We start from the raw sequence: 17,696 nt of genomic DNA, 5'->3' as shown, positions 1-17,696 counted from the left end.
TGAACTGGTTTATGGCAGCTGGGAATCACCTTGACTCACACAGGTCAACTTTAACTCTTTTGGTTCACACCTTACTATAACTGAAAAAATCAGTCACTACTCAACTTACTGAAGCTTCATCCAGTCCTAAATTTATATTCWGAAAAAAATTATGATGCATATAACCTCCCAAGACCCTTCATCATGTTGAAGACATTTTTTAAATTAAAAAAAAATTGTCTAGACTTTAGGTTTTATTAATATTTTTAAATAAAATCTTCATACCTTTACCTACCGATTGCTCAAAAACTATGCTTGTTTTTATATTCATGAGGTTTAACTAATCCTAAATAGCTACGAGAAATTAAAAATACACTCAAAGCAAAAGTTTATGACTYGAGGGTGAAACTGTCTGGGCAAAAGTCACAATTTTTATCTTTTTATGGGTGGCCATCGTGCCCCTGCCCTCCCCCTCAGTTAGAGCACCCGTGCACATAAATATAACAAGTGTTTTGACATTTAAGCMAACACTTTAACAGCAGCAGAATTTTATTAGTTCCCCCTTTTTCTATCTTTATGCTAACTCAATGCTGCTTTCATTTCATGCATAAATGAGACCTAATTTTTAAACCTAACTCAGAAAAGAACTAGCATGTTTAAACTGTCTTGACATTTTTTTTTAATTGTGTGCAGAAAATAAGATTTGACACAAGACACATAGGCCTGCCATACTACTGTATTCCATCTTTCAAAAAAGAAAGACAAGATTTAATATTACTTAACAATATGTTAAAAGTAGCCAGTTCGGCTTCAGTGTTAATACAATATACACTCTATAACAGACCAATAGTGTGAGTACTGTTCTTTTTTTTTCCAACTCTGAAAGTATTCTGATACAAGTCGGCTACATGTCAGAATAAAGAAAAGAAAACAAAAAAATAAATCTGTAACTGATACACTTTTACTGAACAGTTTGTTAAACAGAACGTAAAACAAAGAGAAAATTGTCAAGTATTACAGCTTCCTCCTCCTTTCTGTGAAACAGGGTGGAGGAGGTGGGGGCAGGGGGAGGTGGAAACCAGCAGACCGAGCCCATTCCCTTGTCAGTCGTTTGGACTAGACGAAGAACATGATCGTAAGCCACAGTATCTCAAATACAGCTTTAATTCTTAATATTCTTGTTTTATAATTTCCATTATTTATTTTCTTTATTTTGAAGAAGGGAATCCATCCAGACATAATGAACATCTTTTGACTGCAGGTAAAGCCAGTGTAAGAACAAGTTTCAAACCATGGCTAGTTCAGTCAAAAGAAACATCCAACTTATGACTAAAAGCACACAAGCACGCACGAAAAAATAATCAAGGAGCATTTTGTGATTCTTTTTGCTATATTTAATTTAATTTCTGCAGGTGGATCAGTCCAGATGGATGTGTGGTGTTACCACACAGGGACAGGAACAAAGCAAGGCAGCGTGGGTGCGATCTGGGAACAGCCAGAGAAAACGTCTGTGAGGCCGAGGTCACGGGGGCAGGGACRGAGGGGTTGGAGGTGGGCTTGTATAGATGTTAAACTGATTTGTGTTCTGATAGGTGCCAAAGCACTCAATGTGCAGCAAATGTAGCTTTCTTCAAGCTGAAGTTGGACCAGTTGATGGAAAGGCGCTGACGGGTCTGACGAGCAGAGTCCAAACAGAATCTGAGAGAGAAATGTGTCAGACGTTAACACTCCAAAGATACTTTAAAAGTAACACAGAAAAATCATAGTCTTTGGAAATAAATTTAATTTTGTCAGTGTTTTATTCCTCTCAATATATTCAAAGACCAGCATATATATATATTTTATCTGCACTAAAACTCATGTTTACTAACATATAGACTAAATATGTCAAACTGAAGACCCGCAGGCCAAATCTGGCTCTCAAACCCATTTTATCTGGCCTAAAATATAATACTTTCAATTTAAAAGTTTTTTTGTTTTCTCTTTTTGCTATTGTACTGTATTTAGTGCATTTTTCTGACAGCTGGCCAGCTTTGGAGCCAAGATAATAAAGTTTGAATTTTTCAGTAACCTTTGATTTTGGTGTGGAAACTGCAACAAATAATCAACTTTAATTATCTTTTTCTGTATTTATTTGAATGTCAAAATTATTGGATTTTTAGTGAGGGTTTGCCTTTTTTTACTTTGATTTGCTGGATTGTGAAAATGTCTAAGAAATAATAAATGAAAAAAGTTAATAAAGAGTAATCATAAGAAATGAATAGTAATGGTGTCTTTTGAAATTACATTTTTATAATTTTAAAACACTCTGTTAAGCAATAATTGTAACTATATTCTCCATCTACATTTTCAGTCATTTGTTGGTGTTTTTGTAATTCGTCACCATTGGTATTTCATTTATGAGACATTTGTTTTACAAGCTTGGGAAAAAAAAATCAATATGTACTCGTTTAGCTATACATAGCCTTGCCCTTTTCTCCATACTCTGAGACTGATGTGACAGCTGATAAAAGTACTGTCAGAGCAGTAATGGTCTATTGGAGAGAACTTCCCAGACAATCATAACATTTACAGTCAACAAAGAGGAAGCATTTTTCTTATTTGACCAGCATTTGGTCAGGTTACCTTCACATACGTACCGTTTGAAATACTCCACCTCCCTCTCAGTCTCATCCATTTCAGTGCTATCTAGGTCAATGTCTTTGGGCAAGAACACATCATCTAAAAGAATAATATCAAATATATTTAGTTAAATAGTTACCATTTAGTTTGATGTTTCTACATGTTTGTCAGTCTTCTGTGTCACTTGAATTGTCAAATGTGAAATAAATTGTATTTTATTCTACTCCAGATGCCTAATAATATCCCTACTGATAATCAATATACAGTAAATGAGAACAGCAGTCTGCACAGCATGAATAATCACTAACCACACTGTGGCTTTCCTACAGAAAAACAATAGATTTACAGATTTCATGTCAGCCAGTAAAGCTTGAATTTAGTTCGGTGCTTTTACACTGTGACTGATAAGTCCATTTATGTCAAAAGTTCTTAATGTACCATATCTTTCTACCATATCAGTGCTGTCATATTTCTAACTCAATGTTTAGGATACCAACCTATAGATGTGTTCATCTTGTCCCCCTTCTTCTTCTTGCTCTTCTTAGTCTTGCCTTTGGGCTGAGGTGACTCTGCACTGGGGGGTTTGCCGTTCTGCTGGGTCTCAGTCTGAGAGGCTGGAGGGGGAGAGGGAGAAGGGTTCGACACAGGGGGACTTATCCTGTCTTCTTTTATTTGGGTAAGGGGTTGCTGCTGCCTTTTCCCACCGCTACACTTGGTATTACTCCTCTCCTCCCTACACGCTTCCGTGGTTGGGGGCAAAGCTGGGGTCTCAGCAGGTCCGAATCGCATAGCTTTGGTATCTGTTGTAGTGGTGGGAGCGATGCCATTAGCAGTCTTTGTCGTTCCAGGACCTTTAGCCAATTCTTGGACTATTTTTACAGCAGACTCAGGAGTAACCCCCTTTCCTGTCTGCTTGGCTTTAGCTTTGCTGTTGACTTCAACAGAAGATGTCCCATTGTGGAGGGAAGCTGTGGTGCTGGGGATGTTGGTCTCGTTAGAAACACCCTTTGYAGCAGTGCATTTTGAGCTGTGCTGTGAGTTGGGTTGGGGCAAGGACTCGAGTTTGGGCTCCMTGTGGTCTGGGAGGTGAAGAAGTGTTTGAAGCAGCTGTGACTTTCCATTCTGAAGGTTATCTAAGACGTTCTGGGCTGACTGTCTGAGAGGTTGTGGGTTATTTTGAGGAGGAGCAGTGTTTTCCTTTGCTTTCTCCTTCTTTTTCTTCTTGGCAACACGATGCTGCTGGTGCTGCAGCTCCTGCAGCCGTAGCAGTTCCTTTTGAAGTGCCTCTTCCTCTTCCTGTCGCCGTCGTCGTTGTTGCTCTTCTAACAACTGTTGCTCCTCTCTTTCACGGGCCTCAGCCTCTAAACGGGCCTTCTCCTCCACCTGAAACAAAGATTCATCCACAAACAGTAGTGACAACAAAAAAATTCTGCAATGTACCAAGAGTCTCACTGTACTTTTGATTCATCTGACAGTTTCAAAAAGCTCTCCAATCTGATTAGTTACCTTCTTTTGTTTGTGCCTGGCTCGTTTGGCTGCCTTGGAACTGGTAGAAGGTTTATTGTCAGCACTGTTGATAAACTGTAAGAGATCCTCCACCCTCCTGTGGTCCTCCACCCCTACATCTCTTTCGATCACTGGTTGCTGCTCCTCACGCTTCGGTTGTTCCTCCTTGCGCTTCGTCAAACGCAAGCGTAGCTTCTCCCGCATCTCTGCGTAATTACGACTGGTCGGAGCAGCTGGTGGCTGAAAATAAAACAGACTGTCAGCAACACTGAGTTAACACATTAGTTATTACTTAAAAGGAAACTCCGTGCTTACATCTGTTTTAATTATAAACAAAATCAAAATATCAAAAAGAAAATCTAAGATTTAGTTAACTACTTTTTGTTGAAAACATTCAAAATCTGACATGACTATATCTGTAGCTTTACCCCTCCGTGTCCAAAGAACTCGCAGTAGCAGCAATCACAGTATTTTCCTTCCTTCTGGTTGGTTGAAGTAGAAGTGGAGGAGCTRTGCTCGGAGCAGCTGTCCTCATCTTGACTCTCCTCTCCATCGTAAGGCTGCGGCTCATACGACCCGTTTCCTTCACAGCGATGGCCCTCACAGTCAGGGTCACTGACAAAAACAAAAAAATTCATGTTTTAAATCAACTCTTTTTAATAACAGCTTTAAATTCTGAACATTTTAATTCCTCTAAGTCAGTGCAAGACTCATTCCACCAAAATGCACCACTGAGCACCACAGGAGGTTGTTCTCATCAGTGGCCATCAAACTCTATAACTCATCCCTAAACATGTGAAACCTTAGGTCATCTGCCACTTTATTCCATCTTATCTAGGATACTTTACACAAACATGTATGATATCCCTTAGCATAAGTGTGTTTATTTTGTTTTTCTCCATACTTTTATTTTATTCTAGAGTGCTTATCTTTTATTCTCTAATTATTTACTTGAATGGTTTTAGCTATGATAACTGTAATTTCCCTGGCGATCAATAAAGTATTCTGATTCTGCATCACAACAAAGCAACAAAAAAAAAATCCATGCTCCTGATAAATATGAACAAGTTAGTAAAAGTACCTGCAGACACTCGGTGGTGCGCTGGCAGGACCATCCGTCGAAAGGGCAGGAGGTTCTGGAGGTGGGAGGCACAGACCCTGGTGGGTCTCCACAAAGTCTGGGGCCTGAGWGGCCATCTTTGGAAAGGGCTGCGAACCCATGATGGGGAGGTGTGAGGTGGGTGCAGGTGGTAGAGCGGGGCTCGAGAGCAAAGGGAGAGAAGTCAGCCCTGTGGAACTGTTTCTAGGGGCGACTGAAGTGGGCTGTCTGTGGTCCTCTTTACCTAAACTGTGAAATACATCATCTAGAGAGAAAAAAAATGCAGAATTACACTTTAATATTCTAAAGAGTGTGTAGCAAAAATAAATGCATGTCTGATTGTGTTATACTCAGACTTAAAATTTAAAGAGCCCAATCTTTCACAGAACGTTTAGTATCTATATTTAAGATCTTGGCATCACTTCACTGGTTTGTAATTAGGATTTAAAAAATTGGATTGAATAAAATTGACAGAATTACGTTTATATTTGAGAAAAAAAAAGAAAAGCTAAACAAAAATAATAATTTTTAAAAGATAATTGAAAATAAAACCTAAAAAGTGTTTAGGTGTCAAACTTTTAAATAACAGATTAATGAAGGTTCACTAACTTTTTATTTAACTATTATAAAAGACTTTAACTATTAGCTCACAATTCTGTCCTTTAGGTATACAAGTCACTCTTTTTAAGAGTTTGAATTGTTTTTTTTTCTCAAAAAAATAAAAAAAAATATAAAGCAACTATATGAGCACAAACTGCACAAGTGGCCAAAAATAAATTAAAAAGCTTCAGTTTCAGTACTAACCTAACCACTACTTCTACTTCCTATATTACCTATGGAGTTGGGTCTTTTAGAAGCGAGGTGGATGGGTGGGTTATTACTTGACTGGACAGTGGTGGCAGTGCAGGACACGGACGATGTGGCAGCAGAGGTGGCCATCACTACACGGTTGGTCTCTAAGAAGGCATCCTGAAAATTGTAGAGACACTTTTTCTTGGCGCCTGTCTTCATCGGCTCTTTGGCTTCTGAAGAGGAGCAGGATGAYGACGACGATGATAAAGAGGATGACAGCGATGAGGAGGAGGAGGTGGAGGTGGACAGAGGCATGGACAGTGAGGTGTGCTCCAACTGGGGGCCAGAGGAGGATGCTGGGGGCAGGGGAACATCAGGGAGGGGTGGTCCAAGCATGTCACCTGTGGATTGTTACATAAATAAGGGAATTGATTATTCAAACCGGTGCTGACATACTGAGGTAATTCTTCTCTTCTGCTGTAGCCAGGTGGCTCACCTGGAAGGCATTCGGGCAACAACACAGAGGAATTCCAGCTCTTCATCACAACAGCATCCCACAGATTTTCAAACTTCAGAGAGAGGCACTGCAGTGAGCTATTACAGTCACCTGCTGCACTCGTACCGCCACAGCAGTTCTGGTATACATGATCAGGTAGTGATGAGCTGAGAGCTGGCTGCTTGGCTGCTGAGTGGTTTGATGTAGGGTTTGGGGACAGAGGCTGAAGGGAAAGAAATTAAGGGATTACAATAACAGGTCTGAGTAACAAATTTGATTTGCCTTTGGGTTTTCCAAAATGAAGTTCAGGCTGTCCCCTTGTGGCAGACAAATAACTTACAATGACAGTAAGTGAAACTAGAATACAACTAAGCTGAAAGTTTGTTCCTGGAACATAATAAAAATCCCCACTGATAAGTAAATTAACTCCACTTAAAGTAACTCCTGGTAGCTAACATTTTATATAAGAAGAAAATCGTTTACAAATGACCACAAATCAAATAATCCTCCTCACCTTGTTGTGTGTGAGAGGGGGGCTGGGTGGGTAGAGTGTTGGGTGGAGCAGGGGACGGGAGAAGTTGTGTAAGGGCAGGTGGCCGTGAATGTGTGGGTACAAGTGAAAGGCAGGGTGTGCGGGGGGAGCCTTGGTGTCTGTGAAGAACTGGTGTCCGACAGCTGGGGGAGGCAGGGCATGAAGCCCACTGGGGGGCAGACATGTGGCAGGGCTCGGGGTGGAGGAGCCGGGGTCCTGGTTGCACACATGGCACTCGCAGGCATGCTGGACCTGTCCTACCTGAAGGTTTATTCCAAGACAAACAACTTGGTTATTGACAATTTTGTTTAACTTGCTCATACAGTGTAAGATTATATTTCCCTCTTCACATTTTCAGATTTGAGAGTTTTATCTTTTTTGAAATAAATATGAACATTTATCCACGTAAACACAAAGACTTGCTTTGACGACCACATTCAACAGGGAAGATGACAAAAATAAAGGGATAGTTCAATGTTTTTGAAGTGGGGTTCTGTGAACATTTGAAAACAATTAGCATCACATGTTGTCGACAGCTCTGTGACAAAACCTAATTCTGGAGAAATAAAGGTAAATTCTAACCAGACTGATATGCTAACAGCTAGTTTGAGCAGGTCAAGACCATAGTGGACTGCTGCTGTGTTAATACATCAATTTTATACATTTTATAGCAAACAAAGCTTTAAAAACACCAAAGTTAATTTCACACTAAATAGTTATTTCAGCAGAATTGTAATTATATACAACTCCACAGCTAACTGTTGCTACCACTATTTGTAAATTACCACAGATTTCTATGAAACAGTGTAATGGGAATCTGAAAGCAATGATTTAAAAATGTGTTTGTATAAACAATAAATACCGGTAAATAAATAAATGAGAATGAAGCTTTTTAAACAATTTGGTCTGAATTAAACTATTTCCTCAAAGTGAGGTCATTTAAAGAGACATTTAGAACAGGCAAGATAATGTTTGTTCATAACTTTTACTCAGAGTTCCACCTCAAAATATCTGAACTAATCTTTAAATTACTCTGAGATCACAGGAAGGCCAAGGAAACCTTACTCCAAGTTTTCTAGTACCTGCTGGTGGTTATAAGAGGGTGGAGGACTGTTGGTCTTTCCTGAGGAAAGCTTTTCCTGTTTCCCAGGGGGCTCCCCGCTGGCCTCGCCATTASTTTCCTCTTCGTCACCCTCTGACGAACTACTGCTGCTGGTAATGTGAGGAGACTGAGCCAGAACAAAAGTAGAACAAAAAACAGAAAAGACAGAATTAGGAAACAGGTAGAGAGCAATGCATTTCCCTGACTACCAGTTACCCATTAACTCATGTGCATCAGTTTCATAATCTAGAAACTCTAAGGGGGAAATTCACAACTAATCTTTGGGCAATTTTCTTAAGCCAATAACTCACCCCTCCCTTCAGCGTCATATTTCCACCCTTCCCGTTGAGGTTGTTATGAAGTCCGTTCACAGCAGACGTCACAACGCTGTTGTCCTCATAACGGTTCAAGGGGTAAATGTTCTCAAATTTACTGGACAACGGAGGCACTTCGTCATCATCACTGATGCTATCAGAGGAGAAATGTGATCGTTAAAGAAAACATTTAATACTTCCACATAAAATTGAGTTGATGATACATTGTAGAATGTGTGCACACAGTACCAGGTACCTAAAGGAAGAGTGATTGGCTGACTTACAAAGTGTTGACTTCCCCTTCAGGCAGGATGAGCCTTGGATGCTGCTGGATTGTGATGGGAGAACTGGAGTTTGAACCCGAAGCTGAACTACCTGAGGACAGACTGGGAGGGTGCACCTCAGGCAGGTAGTCCCGGGGTGGCTCCCCTTGCAAGGGCAGCTTTATGTGGAGGTCCTCAGCAATGGGAGAGTCCATGATGCCACATGTTAGAATGTGGGACAGACTGCAGTCGTCACATGTGCACCTGATGGGGGAAAACGTTTCTTATCAAATAAAGATACAAATGTTTCAAAAATAAATAAAATTCTTAAAGGGATCCCTGATTAGTTGTAACATTAGACTTTATTTAATAAACATCTATTTTAACTGTAAAATAAAGACTGCAAAAATACTGTAGGCTGTTCAGTTTTTTATCATTTTTAAAGTAAAAGTTTAAAAATATGTTACACGGATGGGGCCATTTTATTTACACACAAAGCATTCTGGGTAAATGATGACGTGGATAGGTCCTCGGTGCGAGGCTGCTAGCGAGCTATATCCACCCTGAAGGTTAATCTTGGACAATATCTGACGATTGTCTCTTTTAAATGAAACCAGAGAGCGTTGACAGAGAGGAGAAGGTAGAAATGACTCAGCCTGTAACTGAAAATGTGGATGGAGGACAACAGAGCTGCATGAAGAACCTCAGCATAGCCTGTTAGCTTTAGCACCGCCGCTATTGCCATATATATGTATTAGCTCAGCGCTACACATTCTCCTCTCGTCACTGAGGTCCTCCATCCACATGACAGAGAGGGGAACACAAAAATGACTCAGCCTGCAACTGAAAATATGGATGGAGGACCTCAGTTTAGCTTGTCGCGCTAGCACCGAGCTAATACATATAAGGCAATATAGTGTCAGCGCTAGCACAAAGCCTAACAGGCTAAGCTGAGGTTCTTCTTCCATGAAGCAGCTCTGTTGTCCTCCATCCATATTTTCAGTTCCAGGCTGAGTCATTTCTACCTTCTCCTCTCTGTCAACGCTCTCTGGTTTCATTTAAAARAGTCGATCATCAGATATTGTCCAAGATTAACCTTCAGGGTGGATATAGCTCGCTCACACCAAGGACCTATCCACGTCATCATTTACCCAGAATGCTTTGTGTGTAAATAAAATGGCTCCGCCCATGTTAAAATATATTTTTAAAAGTTATAAAAAATAAACAGCCTACAGTATTTTTACAGTCTTTATTTTACAATTAAAATAAATGTTTATCAAATAAAGTCTAATGTTACAACTAATCAGGGATCCCTTTAAAATTCTAACTTTTATAAAGTATTTAAAAGACTTTAACTTTAAAAACAAGATGGAGTTTTTTTTTTACAGATTGAACTAATTTTAAAATATAAATTTCAACCTGTTGGGGAGGAAAAATAATTCATAAATGTTGGGGTATATTTGCATTAGATTTTTATATTCTATTTAAATTTAGATTAAAATTTAACTCTAGAAAACACTTTGGTATGTAAACAACATTTTCCGATTCCTCAAGCCTGAATAATTTCTTATTTAGAATGAGGTTTTTTATAAAACATCCTCATCCAGGTAAACCTTTTCCGTGATTAGGAATTGTTTTGACATTAAAAGAAAATCATCTATGGAGAGATTAGCAGAGTATTTGTCATCTGTCTGGTTGTTATTGCACTAAGATGACAGAATAACAGACACTGCCCATGACACCAGTGATAGCTGCAAACCTACCTTCTTCTGTAATTACAGTTTGGACAGTCTGGAATATTAAGACGAGACGAGAGCATCCTCATAGTGTCTGTAAAATTGTTATCTGCAGTGGATGTCTTTTTATTGTTGGGTATCTAAAAAAAATACAATGAAATAAAATGTTTTGAACAACAGGCATGCAAATTTAAATCTAACAGGACTTCCTTGTCCACTTGCAGCATACCTGTTCTTCTATAAACCTTCTCTGCTTAAAGAACTCCCAGTCCTCTTTCAGCATTCGCTGCTTTGTCTTCAAAGTCTTAAAATAAGCAGATAAWCAGAGCAATGAACGTTTACAAAAAGAAAATTTGCATAAAAATACAAATGTTTAGGCAGTTTTAAAATCTTACATTTTTGCTGACCAAGGATTTGTGCGCCTCTGTTCTTTGGTTGTTAAGACTCTGACCCTCCACCTTAAAAAGCAGCTGCAAGAAAAAAAAAGTTCTTATAAAGTTTTGAATTTGTACTTCTGATTTATTTTATCATTYCATCTTAGGTGTGCGTACCTGTTCATCTACGTAGTCATCGATCCTCTTCTCACACTCCTGCCACTCAGCAGCCACTGAAGCCATCTCCTGTTCCAGCAGCTGGTAGCTTTCCAACAGAGTCCGGTACATGTCTTCATTATATGAATCATGAGAGGCTGTACCATGTCTGGAATACATTACAGAAATGTGGGAAGTTATTATTATTTTATCTCTGAGGGAGCATCGGATATTTTAAAAGGCATCAAAACAAAACCAAAAAACATTCTGGTTAATTTAAAACTAGTCACATTGTTTAATCTTGCTGAGGTTGTTTCCAAACTCACTAAAACACAGTCTTTTTCAAAATGAKCTTTTTTTGCATATCACTTAAGATTTTTTTTCTTTTCCCCACATTGTTTTCAGTAACTTATTAGTTATTTGTTTATTCTAAATGTAAATCAAATAAGAGCATTGTGAAGTTTCTGCAAGTACTTCACAAAACCACAAAACAAAAACAATCTAAATAAACTCTACTGTGAGATTAAAAAAAGGAATAGGCAGTGATTTTTCTAAAGTCTATGGGTGAAATAATGCAACCATAACCGTTATTTTTTTTTTGTCGTCTTCTCTCTTAATTTTTTTTATTTTACAATAGCACCTGGTAGTGACACGCCAAGTCGTTTCTTTATGGTGCTTTCCCGTTCGGTGTACTTTTTACTACACCTACCGCCCACCCACTTCTCAGGAAGTACATAAAAAAAGTAAGTGCATCCCAGCCTTTTTCTGTCACTGTAGTTTATTTTAAAAGGATTATAAACTTCAAACTATAGTCACAGGTTAATTCTGCTTTACTGTCATAATATGTGCTCTTCCCTCTCCACATTGGACCGGTGATATGAAGGAATATTAAAATCTTTAAAATCCTTGACTATCAATTAGTATGCAGCACATCTCTGCACTTGAAGCCTTGAGGTTTTTTCAGCTGCAGAATTTGGTTAAAATAAACTTTAATTCACCATAAGTCTCAACCATGTAGACACAGTCGTCTTTTTTTAAACAAAAACACAAAACAGACAACAGTCCCAAATCATAAAGCAGCAGCTAAGCGTAGGGCTCATTAAGACTGCTTTCTTTAGTTTTAAGCAGGTTGGTGTTTAGCCCTGCATGAATAAATGAAAATCATAACATGCAGTGTAAGTTTTTCATGAATTGTCATGAATTGCTGCAAGTGCTAAAAAAAATTCAAATATTAACCAAGAAATTTGAAGAGTGTTTGCTTAAAATGGCCATTCCCAATAAAAAAGCCTCACAGTATTTGAAAATTGTGATAGAATTATAAGGCATAACTAACAAAAAAATGTATATGTTTTGACATTTAATTTCAAAAGAAAATAAATCTGTCATACCTCAGCTGTGCAATTAGCGCTGGTAAACTGTTGTGTAAGATTGGTTCACAGAAAACCAGATTCTCAAAAAGGTGCTTGTTGTGTAGCTCCCACGTCACCTGAAATTTCTGGAGGTGCTCATTTTCCTGGGAAAGAATAGAAAATGTGTAGATAATCACTTAAACAGTAACAGTAAACAACAGAAGACTTATAAATGTCAAACAGATTTTCTACACAAGCTTGGGCTAGTGAACAAATTGTTGGTGATGTGGACCAGGTAAACTAACCAGGGTGAGCAGGAAGCGGCTGATGGTGCGTGCAGCTTGGCAGAGGGCGTTGTACTCCTCCAGCAGCAGCGATATGAACTGGTGGGCCTGAGGAGGACCCTGAGCTGCAGCCACAGTCCCTGGTGCTCCTGCAGTCTTGGAGCTGGCAGAGAGGTGCTTCAATAACCGCACCTTCATTTCCAAGACATATTCTCGAGCCTGCTGTTCCAGCCGTTGGTAGAGCTGATACGGATCTTTTACGCAAAGCCTACAGGAGGAAAAATAAATATTTTAAACAGAACAAAAGTCTAAATATATATATTTTTAATGTTAGCTAATATCAACAATTTAWTTTCCTTATCTCATGCCACTGGTTCCTTTTTGAGATGTCCTTGTATCAAGAAAGGCTTTTACAACGTAAGAGAGAGCCCTCTAGTGGACAAACACACCTGTCCACCAGTTCCTTCATGCCCTCTTTGTCTTTCTCCAGAGGCTGGTCTTGGTCATCTGCAAGTGACGTTCCAGTTTGACGATAGATGCAACGCACCAGATAGCGAACCTCCGACCAGTGGTTCTGCAGCTGCTGCGACTCTCTCTCTGATTCTGCAGAGATCTCCCTGCCATTTTCATAAAGACACATTTTTATTTACACACCTAAAAAAAGGACGTTATTTCTTTTGATATAAATGACCTCCTGACTTATAACGTCATTACTAACCCCCGCTCGTTGCAGGCCTCACAGCTGCACACTGCATCAGAAGAYAGAGGTGTGGTGAGGTCCGGAGCAGGGAGCATGGGTAAGGTTGGCGCAGCGGTGGTCAGTCTGTCCACTGTGGCTGCCTCCGGGGTCAGGTTTCCATTACCAACAGGCATGTGCAACAGGAAGTCCTGACTCTGTGGGTTATCAAAACAACAGATTGAACACACTGCCTTTTTCTTATTCATTTTAATCCAGATAACAGATCGTGTTTATTATGACTGGCTGTCACACGCTCAGAGGTCAAATTAATTAAATCACGCCTCCACGTCTTTGTACCCATCTACTGCTTCACCTCCACCTTCTGGCATGCATTTTATTATTTGCTCATTATGCTGCGTTCACTGTCGTTTAGAAGTAGAAACTCCCAATTTTACACACCAAAGATTGGTTAAGTATGCTTCATAATTTGCTTAGTGCTTTTTGAAGTCGAACTCAGTGCCATTCTTTTGGAAGTAGAAATAAACAATTTAGATAAGCATTAACATTATCAGAAGCCAATAACTGATTATTATCATTTAGTTTGATCATATTTAACAGCAGATAAATGGCAGCAGTAACGAAGCAGAGAAGGAAAAAACACAAGTGTAACATTTTCTCAACAGAAACAAACATTTAGTTATTTTCACATCACAGCTGAACATTACAAATCCCTTCACATAAAGCTGACTCACCCCTAACGACTGCTCCAGAGTTGTACGTCTATCTTCCTTCTCCACTGTGAGTCTACAGTCTGAGCATACCCACAAAGGCAGCTGGAGGGCATTGGCTGAGTTGGTGGGCTGTGTTGTACCGTTCTGGCCCAAGATGCCTGCCTCTGAAGGCACCACGCAGTCCTTACGCTCGCATCGACACAGAAGGCAGCGATCACCGGCTGTGTAGGGCGCCCGCTGGTTCAGGCCGAACGTGAACGGAGTCTGTAGTTGGCGAACAAGGGGACACACACGTAAAAATGGTGCACAATTGTGTCAAAAATAAGGTTTGGATTATTTCTCAATAAAGCAACAAAATAAATACGCAAAAGGAAAACACAAAACACAGAAGACAGTATTAGTTATTTAAACTTAATAAACATGAAACAGCAAATTGTGTCTATGACTTTAAAAATTTTTTTGCTTATTTTAACCATTTTTGAAAATCAATTTGTAGAATGAACATTTTCTGAATTAGATCACTCCTCAGGTCCTAATTTAACTTCTGCAACACTTGTTGAACACCAGGTATAAGCAGCTGTGTTAACAGACCAAAACCTAGATGAACAAGTAAGGATTCTGATCTTTCTGCTCTCAACTTGTTAACATTGTAATTTTAAGATACTTTTTCAAATTAAATTTAAATGATTTTTAATCAAAATTATGTTTCAGAATTGAGAGTGAAAATGAAAGCTTAACTACTAACATGAGACACACATTTAACTGTTCACAAACTTCGTGAAACCAAATTAATAACCTCAAGAGTCTAAACAGCTGCAGCCAGGTGAATGATAAAGGTGGGGCCAATCTATATACTCATGCTGTACATCTTGCTTCTTTCCTGCAGTTGCTCCCTTCTTCAGGGGTCACCACAGCAAGTCAACTTGCATGAAAATTTTGTCAAAACTTTTACGCTAGAATGACTTTCCTGACACAACCTGAATTTGAACCTGCAGCCTCAAAATTAAAGGATCGCTGCCCTGACTACCAAGCTACCATGCCTCACACTCACATCTGTACACAGGAAAACTGCAAAGGTTTGAAGTGCCATCTAAACTGTCAAATGCATCGTTCAAATGAAAATATTTATTCAATATTTTTTCTTTACTAATGCCACATAAGAAGCTTAGGTTAATTTGAAAATGGTTTGCCAGTATGATTTCTTCCCCAACTTTGTATTTAAATATGTTCGCCACAGTGTACATCGCATGTTGAGCCAAAAGTGATTAAAAATTAAGCAGAGACTTCCCTGCAAGTTGACACCTATTTTAAATAACTAGTTTAAATACTCATCAGCCACAAATATTAGGTATGTATGGAGCTGATGTAAATTTACCTGAAGGACTCCGGAGAAGTCAACATTCACTGGTCCTTCCTTAAACTGTGGAGTAACACTGTTGTTCACTTTGACCTGAGGAACACAAACAATGCATTGTGTACATTCAGCTCACAACATGGCACTTTTGCAGCTGACAGAAAATATTTTATGTCTACTCCCAGACTGATTCAAAAATCTAAACCAACTATTTCGTTTTAAATACATGTTGGATTGTCTGCCAGTTTGTCTGTATGTGTATATAATGTCATCAGACGTATAAAGGATAGAAACATCAGCTAAAATTACTATATCAGTGAAGCTTATAAGGCAAGGTAATAAGGAAGTCATGTTACAACCTTAAGTCTAAACCAAAACAAAACCAGTTTCCAACTTGACACTGGTGTCTACATGTGAAGTTTCCTGTCATGCTGTTTCCTTTTCTTAGGAATTATAGCAACTGATTGACAATGTCTTAATCTGCTGTATATACTAACTTAAATGAATACATTTGATTCTGAAATATAAAATCAAAATTTAACAAAAAATATATTCTGACAATGTCACAAAAACGTCCTTACATGTCTGTTTGTAGTTTTAAGCAGAGAAACATTGCATAAAACAAGTCCAGTGAACACAACAGGATGGCTGTTGGTGTGTGTATCATAACCATAAACACATTATCTTATGTGACAGCATCACACTGAAGGGCACAGTTCTCTACCACGCGGAACTAGATAAAAGGTTGTTACATTTCTGAAAACTGGTAATATTAAAGCTAAACAAATAATTACTAAAACAGTGTCAATAAGCTCTGCTACACGTAAAGGCTCCAGTCCTTCCATGGCTTGTTTGGTTCTGTGTGAGTCGGTTTTAAATCATGTTTACCTAATACAACTTGTTAGTTATCTTTCACAACAAAAGCTGTCAACTGACTATTTTTTTTTTCATAAAGAAAACACCACAACCATATCGATTTTAAACCTTCACACCAAATAAAAAGGATGATGAACGTGTAAAACAGTCTGGACCAGACAGAGCTAAAGTTGTTAGCATTAGCTAGCATGAATGTTTAGCTGAGAAATAGCAGCTTATTAGCCACCTGTGCTGAACCGAATTATTCACCTAAATAATCTCGACTTGTCCGAAATAATCCTCACCTGCACGATCAGTGTTATCTTAAAATAATGTTTCATGGGATGCACATTGCTGTCAATACAGACATGATATTTTAACTTCGGCTAACGAGGTAGTCACGAAAGATCCGTTCCTTATGTTTGTCGGCGTACGACCCGGTTAGACGTGATGACAAGCGCCTAGGGAAGTATATTTTTAATAGGGGAAAAAACATCGAAATCAGGAAATAAACGACTGAAATGGTGTGATTTTTGGCATTTGGAGGCCTTGGCATCCAGACAATTGTTATGTTTTATTAGCCATATGACCAAAGTGGATGTACGCCGCTTTAACAGCTAGATCCGAGGTAAACATCCGGCCTGGGCCGGGTTAACACGCTGCAGGAGCTGAGGTACTAACCCCGCCTACTCGGCGCCCCGCACAGCGGYGTATAAATGGTGCAGACCCACAGTTCGGCCAAGAACATTAGCTTAATGTGTACGGCTGTGTCAGTAAAATAAAACCAGTTTCACTATTATGTATAGCTGTCTTGAATACTGTATGTTTAGTGAAAATAATGACAACWATTAAATGTAGTTGAGGCGTATATGTGTACGCTATTAAGTGTTAGCTGGCTGTCTTTTCTCGCATCAGTTTGGGCCCAAATCAGATGTACTAGCTGATAACACTCCAGTTTCTGACATTCTTACCTCTCCGTTTATTCCTGTGGCGGAACCCATGTTCCCGATGCCTGTATTGCCAGATGTTAAAAAGCTGACCACAGATTCAGGTGTCGCTGTTCCTAAGGCCGGAGCTACCCCGGCCTTGCCGCTGCTGGTGTTGCAGACATTACTGCAGCTACTGCCACCGCCCCGCTTGTTCTTCCTGCGTTTAGCTCCGCGTTTAGCATCAGTTGGACTCATTTTTTTCCGCTAAATAGACGAGACAACTTGCCTTCTAGTGCAGGCAGAGACTTAAGCGAAATGTCTGGTAAAATTACACAGGTATAAATGTGGGAGAGCGATTTAAACACTCCCAAATCGACGGAGTCCCATCAAAGTGTAAGCCGACTTCATAGATTTCAATATGGCCTCTGTAGCCGGACTAGCTCAGCTCTGCGTTGCAACGTAATCGTGCGTGCCCCACCCAAGCGGTTATGGGAAATTGAGTTCGTTGACTACAAGATTATCCCTGGGACAAAATATCAATGAC

The 17,696-nt window shown here is 39.3% G+C and overlaps 1 protein-coding gene across 3 annotated transcripts; it reads right to left on the bottom strand.

Annotated features, from left to right (window-relative positions):
- Nucleotides 1–711: 711 nt before the first annotated feature.
- On the bottom strand, nucleotides 712–17,584 carry fam193a (family with sequence similarity 193 member A). Of its 3 annotated transcripts, none has more exons than XM_014011449.1 (23): nucleotides 17,195–17,584; nucleotides 15,390–15,464; nucleotides 14,036–14,278; nucleotides 13,323–13,498; nucleotides 13,054–13,221; nucleotides 12,626–12,872; nucleotides 12,360–12,484; nucleotides 10,993–11,140; nucleotides 10,837–10,911; nucleotides 10,671–10,745; nucleotides 10,469–10,581; nucleotides 8,727–8,969; nucleotides 8,440–8,596; nucleotides 8,109–8,255; nucleotides 7,009–7,287; nucleotides 6,495–6,717; nucleotides 6,040–6,399; nucleotides 5,189–5,471; nucleotides 4,536–4,722; nucleotides 4,108–4,347; nucleotides 3,099–3,984; nucleotides 2,619–2,700; nucleotides 712–1,677 (listed from the first exon to the last, which is right to left on the bottom strand). In XM_014011449.1, the coding sequence occupies exons 1-23, from the start codon at nucleotides 17,405–17,407 to the stop codon at nucleotides 1,584–1,586; spliced, it is 4,839 nt and encodes a 1,612-aa protein (XP_013866903.1). In that variant the 5' UTR covers nucleotides 17,408–17,584; the 3' UTR covers nucleotides 712–1,583. The 3 variants fall into 3 exon arrangements, with proteins under 3 accessions (XP_013866903.1, XP_013866904.1, XP_013866905.1); XM_014011450.1 differs by having other exon boundaries at nucleotides 6,088–6,399; XM_014011451.1 differs by lacking the exon at nucleotides 15,390–15,464.
- Between the last annotated feature and the right edge of the window lie 112 nt (nucleotides 17,585–17,696).

The sequence above is a fragment of the Austrofundulus limnaeus genome, unplaced genomic scaffold (genome assembly GCF_001266775.1).
Source record: "Austrofundulus limnaeus strain Quisiro unplaced genomic scaffold, Austrofundulus_limnaeus-1.0 Scaffold80, whole genome shotgun sequence".
In the NCBI taxonomy this organism is placed as follows: Eukaryota; Metazoa; Chordata; class Actinopteri; order Cyprinodontiformes; family Rivulidae; genus Austrofundulus; species Austrofundulus limnaeus.
Note: the sequence above shows the minus strand (reverse complement) of the source record. Positions and strands in the feature narration are given on the sequence as shown.